This window comes from Lathyrus oleraceus, chromosome 6 (assembly GCF_024323335.1).
Source record: "Lathyrus oleraceus cultivar Zhongwan6 chromosome 6, CAAS_Psat_ZW6_1.0, whole genome shotgun sequence".
NCBI classification, from domain to species: domain Eukaryota; kingdom Viridiplantae; phylum Streptophyta; class Magnoliopsida; order Fabales; family Fabaceae; genus Lathyrus; species Lathyrus oleraceus.
The window spans coordinates 339,551,639-339,563,280 of NC_066584.1; the positions used below are offsets into that span (position 1 = coordinate 339,551,639).

Below are 11,642 nucleotides of genomic sequence, written 5' to 3' on the forward strand. Positions count from 1 at the left end.
ATTTATAAATTAATTTTATACATATTATTAATTATTCTAAATATTTATGCAGTAATCGTTGAGAACTAATTATTATATGTCTGAAGTGAAGTTTTGTAGTTATGTTTTACTCGTTACACAAGGAACTTGAAGAAGTTATGAGTGAGTAAGTGATATTATTTTTAATACTCAAATTTTACCTTTAGTTTTGAATAATTTTTATTCTTATTTAATTTTAACCGACATGTATAGAACGATGGAGAGATAAATGCAATCAAACGTAATGTACTTGATAGAAATCCAAAGTTATATTATCCAAAAGTAAGTATATTACTTGTGTTTTTTAACATTATTTTATTTGTGTGTATTAGCGATATATATATATATTAAAACTATTTGTAGTTGCAAAAGCAATCTGACAAGTATTCTTGTAGATACTATGTTATAAGACAAGTGTCTGATATTGTCTCTGAAGGTATTACAAATGGGCGAACTAAGCTTAGGATATTAGCTTAATCCATATACATGTAATTTATATATATTTATTAAGTTAATGTTGTTGTTGTTGTTAGCTTATCAAAATTTAAAATTTGTTCTAGTTATAGGAGTTTAGCGACATATCATCATTCTCATAAGAAGATATAGATGACATCCGATCACGTTGGTTCTCTCTCTCTCTCTCTCTCTCTCTCTCTCTCTCTCTCTCTCTCTCTCTCTCTCTCTCTCTCTATATATATATATATATATATATATATATATATATATATATATATATATATATATATATATATAAGTTTTGTCATTTTTATGTGCAAATATGTAAATCTTGTATTCTGTGTTGATGAGAACAATGTAAATTTATACATTTGATTTTGAAAACAATGTAAATTTTATATTATGTTTTGATGAGAACAATGTAAATTTATACATTTAAAATGATATGATTTCGGTTCTGTCAGTAATTTATAGTTTCTGCGTAAAAAATAATACATGCTATTCAAAATGAGATTTAAAAAAAATTATATATGGCAATAGATAAGATTTAATCCCCCCAGTTATTAATTAAAATTGATATACCAACATAACTTATTATCTCAGATTTTAAATAAAACTGAGAGGCAAACTGGTGCGCGCTTCATAATTTTGAAAATAAAAATATGATGTTACTAGGGATCGAACCAATGATCTTTTCTATTATAACCTCGGCTTTTCAAAAACCGGGGGATAAATCGACAAGTTTCCATGTCTCCATTCCTTACCTCGATAGAGTAACCAAGGTAAAATGTATTTTGCATCTGAGGTGAGATGTGTTATTTGTAAGTGTTTTTTACAATTTGACTTACACAATACTAACTGACGCAAATAGGCCAACATGAAGAAGTTCTAGGGGTTTTGATTAAGTTTAGTTTTAAAAGATATTTTTACCATCTCTTCTGTTTGGCAAGCTTTATAAAGAGATTCTGATTTATATTTTAAATTCGATAGGCCTCTGACATGTTTTAACTTATTAAGTTTAGAGATTTACATTCAATTATAATGTCATAACCATTTATGCCAAATTCATTTCTCTTCGTTCATAGACAAAATACATTTAACCTTTGATCTTGTAAATCATAAAAGTTAACTTTATAAACATTAATTATTTTTCCTTTCCCCATGAAACATGACTGAGCCATCTCATTGGTTGATAACTTTACATGAGTTTTATTTAAATAAAATATGATAGCTATAGTAGCTTAATTTACTTATTCTCAGTAGGTTTTGCTTCAATCCTTGAATTAAAATAAAATTATTAATATAAGGGAAAAATGATTTACCAACTATTCTAGAACCAATGATATTCCCTTTTTGGTTCCCGCCAAATTGTATAGTTCTTTCTTGCTTCAATGTCAAGCTTTGAACATATACTTTTCTCCAATTTTGTTTTTGGAGCATCCAAAATCTAGATACTAAGTTTAGTATTTTAACCCAGTCATGCAACACATCTACAACATAATTTTTTTTACTCTTAGGTACCTTTGTATTCTTCATTGTTATTCAAGATCATCCATGTTTCCATAAGACCTTTCTTCTTGTTGCCTTCGGAGTAACCATCTCTGAGTTTCTCCTTCTAAATATCGGGACAATCACTTTTGAAGTGTTCAGACTTATTACAACCATATCATACCTTCTTGTCTTCTCTGCTTGTATGGATGTTGATCATTTATAAGGATGAGAATTACTTATGGAAAAACTTTTCATTCCGCAAAACTGTTTGATCCTTTTAGTGAGAAATGCCCACTCCTCATAATTATCTGGTCCTTGAATATTTTCATCATCAGGGGATACGTCTTCAGATTCTACTTTTCAAATTGTAGAGCTTTGACGTTGACCGTCTTACCCTTAACTTTTAGGGAAATATGATTTACTTTCTTGAAAGTTTCATTTGGGTCTAGTTGAAGCTCATGACTCCTTAGAGAGCAAATAATATATTCAAGTGTAACATTATTAAAACAAACTCCTGAATGATTGTGACCTTCGGTCTGTACCTGATGGGTAATCTTCTTATAATATTCCTTACATGATCAGCAAGAGTTTGAAACTTTGAAAACATGGTTTACATTTATTCATCCTCCTTCATTTTGATAAACTATATTGTTGAATCAAGATCCCATATTTGGCTTCCTTCATTTTGTTGATCTCCTTCATATGTGCGGACCAAAAAGTCATAAATATTTTTTACAGTAGATATTTAGAATTTCGGTAAATTCGTCGAAGGTGTTAGACGATAGGCTAAGATCTAGAGGGGGGGGGGGGGGGGTTGAATAGATCACAAGTTAAAATTTGAACCAAAATTGGTTTTGAAAAGGTTTATAGCGCAGAAGCAAGTTTCAAATTTTTCCCAGATCAAAAATCGTCTAATCATACCTACTATCGAAAAGCTCGGATATGCGTAGAGGTGTCAATGCAATGATAATAATCCACAAGTCAATCAATAACAATTAAACACAACTAGTTGAATACAATACAATAGGAAAAGTCTATCTCCAATGAACAAAACGCACAAAAATCAAGTCAAGCAATTTATCGAACACTTAGTGTACGATCAATAATTTTTGGAACATTATGTAGTGTTTGTTGTTCTTAGAAATCCAATCACAACCAAATGGTTTATGAACTACACAACAACACTAATTTCAAAACGCATTCAAAATTATGATCCAAACAATATTGATCGAATGATCAATGCCATCGACAATTTGCAAACCACAAAATAAAAAATATAGGGAGAGAGAGAGTACACAATGATTTGTTTAGGTAGTTCCCCAATCGACCTCGTTATGGGTACGTATGCCCTTAATTCGAATTCGAATTGAGATATTATAATAAATCTTACTTTGCAAAATATGTGTATACAAGAGATGAAGAAATCGAACTATACAAACCCTAAGTTTGATGTTGAATGTAACGCCTGATACTGCTTTCAGGATTAACAACTGACCCCACAAACCAACACAAGTCTTTTCAGCATGCTCTGTCCTCACTCACACGCTTTCTAGGAAACTTCCCAGAAGGTCACCCATCCAAATACTACTCCAAGTCAAGCACGTTTAATTATGAAGTTCTTATTTGTTAGGCTATCGAAAAGAAGATGCATCTTGTTGGTATAGGTAGTACTAAATAATCCTTATAAGCATTCCTTCAACCATGCAATCTCATACCCGCACAACGTCAGGATCCCTCTCATTCTGATGCGAATTCAGTTTTTCTCTAGAAGCTGCTAGGAGTGTCTCATTATCATACCTTGTGTACCGACAACCACTCCCTCACCCTTGAGTGTTACATGTAACTACTATCCGTCCTCTTCGACCTTGGGTGTTAATGCCCACTAGCTTCCGCTTGGTTCGTCCACGAACCACATTGTATTGGGAAAGGTCTAGCTCTGATACCATTTTACTGCATACCTTTGTAACACCCTAAAAACCTGCGCGTAGTTATCATATAATTTAATTAACAAAATACAATCACATAGGGTGTCACTCACAACAATCATAGCCTGCTCCGTAACACGGGTTTAACCAAACATTTGACTGCATACATTTGCACTTAGGATGTTGACACGACATCCAACTCATCTGAATATCTTCGCAGCGGAGTTATAATAAAAAACACACCAATTTAAAATCTCATAATAGTTTTGATAACAAAATTAAAAGCACGACTTGTGAGTCTTCTCCAAGTGCTATAACACCAAAACATAAAACAAATACGAGAGCATGCATTGTCTCTCAGTAAATTTCAATATAAAATAAATAATCCACTTACCAGTGTTACATATTAGATCATAACTAAAGCTAACAAGAATAAACTAAAAGGAATAGCTTCAGGAGATAACTTCCACTCACAGCGACGTCTCTACTCTTGAGTATCTGCATAATGCCCATGTCAAGACAATATTCAAACATAAGGGGTGAGAATTCATTTCGATAATAACAACATAGAATGTAAAATAGAGTACAGCATCTACACATTCATGCATAATAACATATCACATTCTCACGCCCAAATTATCATCAGTATCACATATAACAACACCATCATCATACATAGTCATATTTCACGCATATAATTCATCCATGTTATGTGTCTCACGACAACGACAACGATTCATATGCATGTCATACAAATTCAAAATTTGGTTCTTCTTACGAACCTGATTCCCCCTTCGAAATACCGAACTCCCCCTTCTGAGTTCCGAATAAGTCGTTCGTCGCCCTTCGGACCTATGACATATCTCCTTCAACATATCAACAATGGATGTACGGCATGGTAATAATATAATTAAGACAACAATTATAATAGTATTTGGTGATCCACAATTGATCACACAATTGAAACCATGTGTAACGTCATCCACCCTTTTGGACTACCACTAATATAATCAAACACATCGTCCTAATCATTCATAACACATCAAATAATTTGTCAATACGGATCTCGTCCATATTCGTCATATCATATACTTCTTTCCCACGTACTACCAATCTCTGATAAAAAAGTTAAAATCATTATATCCCTGAAACAAAGTTATAGCTCTCTATTTCAAATACCCAATACTTTGAACCCCGTCCCAAAATGATTTACGAGTTGAAAATTATGATCAAAACTGTGCACGAATGCGTTACTAAAAAGTTGTTGTTTTTCTGAAATTTCCAGCATGATTTTTATCTTCTCCAACCCCAAAAATTTTCATGAAATAATCACCAAAAATAATTTACCTATGAAACAAAGTTACATTCCTCTTTTTCAGCTACCCAGCGCTTCAAATTCCGTCCCAAAATGATATACGAGTTGAAAATTATGATCAAAACCGTGCACAAATGCGTTACTAAAAAGTTATTGTTTTTCTGAAATTTCCAGCACGACTTTCATCTTCTCCAACCCCAAAAACGTCCATGACATTATCACCAAAAATATTTTACCTCTGAAACAAATTTATAGTCCTCTGTTTTAGCTACCCAACACTTCAGACCCCGTCCCAAAATTATTTACGAGTTAAAAGTTATAATTAAAATCGTGCACGGATGCGTTACTAAAAAGTTATTGTTTTTCTGAAATTTCCAGCACGATTTTCATCTTCTCCAACTCCAAAGACGTCAATGGAATTATCACCAAAAATATTTTATGCTTTTAAATTTAGTCATAAATTTACCTATGTCAATCACTACTTATATTCATATAATCATGGATCTATATACTATATCAATCCTTAAAAACTTCAAACATCATCAATGGTGAACATAAATGAACACTTTAGAACATAAATTTCATTCAACAAATATCAACATTCATCATCAATCCAAAAAGAATTAAATCTTCCTCTACCTTTCCATTCATATCCCTATTATTGAACCAAATTCCAAAAAAAAAATCAAGCTTTTGGCTGTGACTTCTCTTCCCTAGAGTTTTCCTTATGTTTTCCTTACTTTTCTCTCTCTTGCTTCTTTTTCTCCAATTCCAAAAGTTCCACCTCACTTCTATCCTCATAAATCAAAAACCTAATTTATATCTTTCTAATATTCCACTAAGGCCCAACTTATTACTAACTTACATTATTTATTTTAATTCTCCATAATTCGCACTTTCCACCCCAAACTCATTATTTCCTTTTATTTTATCATTTCATTTAAATAATAACAGTAAAACATTATTTAATCAATTAAATAGTTTTAAATAAATCTACCAACCTCTAATTACTCTACACACTCTCTACCTAAGGGTCACCGATCCTTGTTTCCCTAACACATCTCAATTATCACACAAATGATAATTAGGTACACACATGAAATTATAATTAATTTATATAAATAATTTCTAGAAAACAGGGTGTTACAACTCTCCCCCACTTAAAGAATTTTTTCCCTCGAAAATTACCTCAAGTGAACAGATTCGGATACGAATATCTCATCTAGCTCTCAAGCTCGCAAGTTACGTTTCCACCAACTGGTCCTCCCTAGCTACCTTCACCAAGGTAATCTCTTTACCACACAACTGTTTCGCTTCTCAATCCTCTATTCGCATGGGTGATACCTCAACAGTCAGGTTATCTCTCACCTGCACATCATCCACTTGGATCACATGGGACAGATCCAGAATATACCTCTTTAACTGACACACATGAAACACATCATAAAGATTAGCAAGCAACGACGACAAATCAATCTGATATGATGCTTTTCCTATTCTTTGCAAAATATGGTAAGGATCGATGAAATACGGAGTGAGCTTTCGAGACTTCAAAGCTTGACTAACACTATTTACCAAAGTAACCCTCAGAAACACATGATCTCCCTATTGGAACTTAAGTGTTTTCCTTCGTTTATCATGATAACTCTTTTAGTGACTCTGAGAAACTATCATCTTCTTCTAAATCACTTTGATCTTCTCTGTGGTCTGTGGGACAATCTCAGGTCCAATCACAACACCCTCACCTGACTCATACCAACACAAAGACGTCCCACACCTTCTACGATGCAATACCTCAAACGGTGTCATTCTAATACTCGAATGGAAACTGTTGTTGTATGTAAACTCAATCAACGGTAAAAAAGCTATCCCAAGCACCTCCTTGTTCAAGTACACAAGCCCTCAATAAGTTCTCTAGCGGCTGAATAGTCCTTTCAGTCTGACCATTTCTATGCAGATGATAAGTAGAACTCATATGCAACTTCGTACCTAAAGTCATCTGCAAACTCTCATAGAGCCTCAATGTAAACCTAAGATCTCTATCAGATACAATATTGGATGAAATATCGTGCAAACTGACAATCCTCTCGATATCCAGCTTCACGAACCTCTCCAACGGATAATCTAGTCTCATCAAAATAAAATGAGCATACATCATCAATCTATCCATAATTACCCAAGTAGTATCACAATTCTTCACAGTCCTCGGCAATCCAGACACAAAATCCATCGAAATGATGTCCCATTTCCACTCAGGAATAGACAACAGTTACATCAAACCTAATGACTTTTGATACTCAATCTTTGACTTCTGGACAGTCAGACACGCATACACAAACTTTACAATCTATTTCTTCATCTCAGACCACCAAAACATCTTTCTTAAATCTTGATACATCTTTATAGCACCCGGATGAATACTTAGACCACTTCGGTATCCTTCTTCAAGAATAATCTTATTGAGTTCAGGCACATCAGGAACACATACTCTGTCATGGAATTTATAACACCATTATCATCAATCTTGAAATTGCTACCTTGACCTTGATTGATTAAAGCCAAAAGATCTACCAATTCCAAATCAGTCCTTTGACCTCTCTAATTCCTTCTAAAACACCATTGGTAATATTTAACATACCTAGCTTCACACTCTATGGTGTGACTTCACAAACCAAACTCAAATCTCTAAATTCTTCGATTAGCTCTAACTCTCTGGCCATCAATGTCGACATATGCAACATCTTCTAACTCAGTGTGTCGGCCACTACATTGGCTTTACCGGGATGGTAACTTAAACCAAAAGCATAATCTTTTAAAAATTCAAGCCACCTCTTATGTCGCATATTTAACTAATTATGATTGAATAAGTACTTCAAGCTCTTATGATAACTGGACATTTTAAATCTAGAGACAAATAAATAATGTCTCCAGATTTTAAGTGCGAACACAACGACGACCAACTCTAAGAAATGCATAGGATAATTCTTCTCATAATTTGTCTCGATGCATAACCCACCACCCAGATCCATCTTAGAAGCATCACAATACACAACAAAAGGTTCGGTTGTACTCAATATAGTCAAAACCGGAGCAATCATCAACTTTTTCTTTAGTTATACAAAACTCTCTTCACAAGAAACATCTCATGTAACGCCTCCGACTACTTTTAGGATTATCGACTGACCCCGCAAACCAACACGGGCCTTTTCAGCATGTTTTGTCCTCACTCACACACTTTCCGAGAAATTCCCAGAAGGTCACCCATCCCAATACTACTCTAAGTCAAGCACGCTTAACTATGGAGTTCTTATTGGCTAGGCTACCGAAAAGAAGAAGCATCTTGTTGGTATAGGTAGTACCAATTAATCCTTATAATCATTCCTTCAACCATCCAGTCTCATACCTGCATAACCTCAGGATCTCTCTCATCCCGATGTGAATTCGATTTTACCCTAGAAGCTACTATGAGTGTCTTATTGTCATGCCTCGTGCACTAATAACCACTCCTTCTCCCTCGGGTGTAACATGTAACCACTCTCTGTCCTCTTTGGCCTCGGGTGTTACATACCACCAACTTCCGCTTGGTTCGTCCCCGAACCACATTGTACTAGGAGAGGTTTGGCTCTGATACCATTTGGAATGCCTCAGACTACTTTCAAGATTATCGACTGACTCCACAAACCAACACAGGCCTTTTCAGCATGTTTTGTCCTCACTCACACGCTTTCCGAGAAACTTCCCAGAAGGTCACCTATCCCAATACTACTCTAAGTCAAGCACGCTTAACTATGGAGTTCTTATTGACTAGGCTACCGAAAATAATATGCATCTTCTTTTTGGTAGCCTAGCCAATAAGAACTCCATAGTTAAGCGTGCTTGACTTAGAGTAGTATTGGGATGGGTGACCTTTTGGGAAGTTTCCCGGAAAGCGTGTGAGTGAGGACAAAACATGCTGAAAAGGTCTGTGTTGGTTTGTGGGGTCAGTCGATAATCCTGAAAGTAGTCTGAGGCATTACATCTTACATATACACTTGACCCTTTTGAGCCCACTGAGTCAAAGGCATTTCCAACTTTGAAAAACCTTCTATGAATCTGTGATAATAACCATCTAACCCAAGTAAACTTCTAATCTTCGTAACAGACTTCAGAGTCTCCAACTGTAACACATCATCATGTTAGCAAAATTTTATGTTTTGGATCTTGATATCATGATTTTCATAGTGTTTTAGATTCTATAAATAAAACCGTAAAAGCGTACCCGGATCCATGACGTCGATTCTTGTGTGATTTATTGATCCTTGTTTGCAATTGTTTTCTCCTCTCTTCCTTCTTCCTTATTTGTATCTTTGATGGTGAAGATACTTTTGTGTATTTGTGAGAAAATGGGAAGGAATGAGAAAAGTTGGTGTTGGTTTCCTAAATGTATCCTTTTATAGACACTTTATTTCAACAGTCATATTCCACCCCAAGAGTCATGTCCCAACAGTCATGAAGAGAGAGAAGAGGGATTTGTATTTTGAATTTCAAAATAAAACCCCATTGACTTAATTATCCATCTACCAAAATAATCATCACATTTAGGTGTCTTTTATTTAAGCCAAATATTATTTACATGAGTCACACCTAATTAATAATAAATTAATCCAACAGTCTCCCACTTGACTCATGTGACATCTTGATGTTTCAATCTTATACCATAATTGTGCACCATTCATTGAAAGCACCAAGTTATTATCTTTAATGAATTGAAATGATCGGATCATGGCGGTCACAAATTATTCATCAACTTGATTCCTTCCATGTATCACGAATCAATTCAATTCAAATAACTTTAGGGGATACAATAATGTGTCTCTCATGTCTTTTCAAAGACACCTAGTCATCACATATTACAATAACATGTATAATATAATATGGATGTCAAAACTCAACAGAAACATAACTTTAATTGAATTCACAATTGTCATACAATACGAACATTAAACTATACTTGTATATATACCAAAAATAATACAATGTTAACAAGGACTTTTACATAATGCCCATCCTTTCTACATGACCAATAAATGTTTTGGGCAGTAAACCTTTAGTTAACGAATCCGCTATCATTAAATTTGTTCCAATATGTTCAAATGACACCTTTTGTTTTTGCACTTCTTCTTTCACTGATAAGTATTTCAATTCCATGTGTTTAGCACCTTTGGAATATTTATCATTCTTAGAGAAGAACACAGCTGCAGAATTATCACAATAAATCCTTAGCGGCCTAGCTATACTGTCGACAATACCAAGCCCTAAGGTGAAGTTCCGCAACCATAATGATTGAATTGTGGCCTCAAAGCATGCCACGAATTCTGCCTCCATAGTAGAAGTAGCAATGATGGACTGTTTTCCACTCTTCCATGATATTGCTCCTCCAGCCAGAAGAAAAACATATCCAAATGTGGATTTTCTTGAGTCCACACATCCTGCAAAGTCTGAATTTGAGTAGCCAACCACTTCAAGGTGATCTGACCTTCTATATGTGAGCATGTAATCTTTGGTTCCTTGTAAGTACCTAAGAACTTTCTTTGCAGCTTTCCAGTGATCCATTCCAGGATTACTTTGATATCGACCTAACATACCAACAGCAAAACTAATATCCGGTCGGGTACATGTTTGGGCATACATCAAGCTCCCAACCACTGATGCATAGGGAATAGACTCCATTTCTTTTCGCTCTAATTCATTTTTGGGACATTGCATTTGACTAAACTTGTCCCCTTTCTGAATAGGAACTGTCCCTCCAGAGCATTTGTCCATTCTGAATCTCTCTAAAATTTTATTTATATAGCCTTTCTAAGACATTCCCAATAGTCCTTGTGATCTATTACGGAATATTTCTATTCCTATCACATATGATGCCTCACCCATATCCTTCATTTCAAATTTATTGGAGAGAAACTTCTTTACATCATGTAACAAAGCAAAATCATTAGCAGCAAGTAAAATATCATCAACATATAAGACTAAAATTATGAATTTGCTCCCACTGACCTTCATATAGATACACCGATCTACAGTGTTCTCTACAAAACCATATGACAAAATAGTATTGTTAAATTTAAGATACCATTGTCTAGAAGCCTGCTTTAATCCATATATTGACTTCTTTAATTTACACACTAAATTTTCTTTTCCTGGAGTAACAAAACCTTCAGGTTGAGCCATATACACTTCTTCCTCTAAGTCACCATTTAGAAAGGCGGTTTTTACATCCATTTGGTGAAGCTCTAAGTCATAATGAGCCACCAAAGCCAAAACAATTCTCAAGGAGTCTTTCTTTGAAACAGGAGAAAAGGTTTCTTTGTAGTCAACACCATCCTTTTGAGTGAAACCTTTGGCGAGAAGTCTAGCTTTATATCTTTCAATATTACCTTTCGAGTCTCGTTTGGTCT

At 34.5% G+C, this 11,642-nt stretch overlaps 1 protein-coding gene across 1 annotated transcript; it reads right to left on the reverse strand.

Moving 5' to 3' along the window:
- Positions 1 to 10,236: 10,236 nt before the first annotated feature.
- LOC127095545 (secreted RxLR effector protein 161-like) lies at positions 10,237 to 11,007 on the reverse strand. The gene has a single exon (XM_051034221.1). It carries the CDS (start codon positions 11,005 to 11,007, stop codon positions 10,237 to 10,239), a length of 771 nt encoding a protein of 256 aa, XP_050890178.1.
- Positions 11,008 to 11,642: the final 635 nt, after the last annotated feature.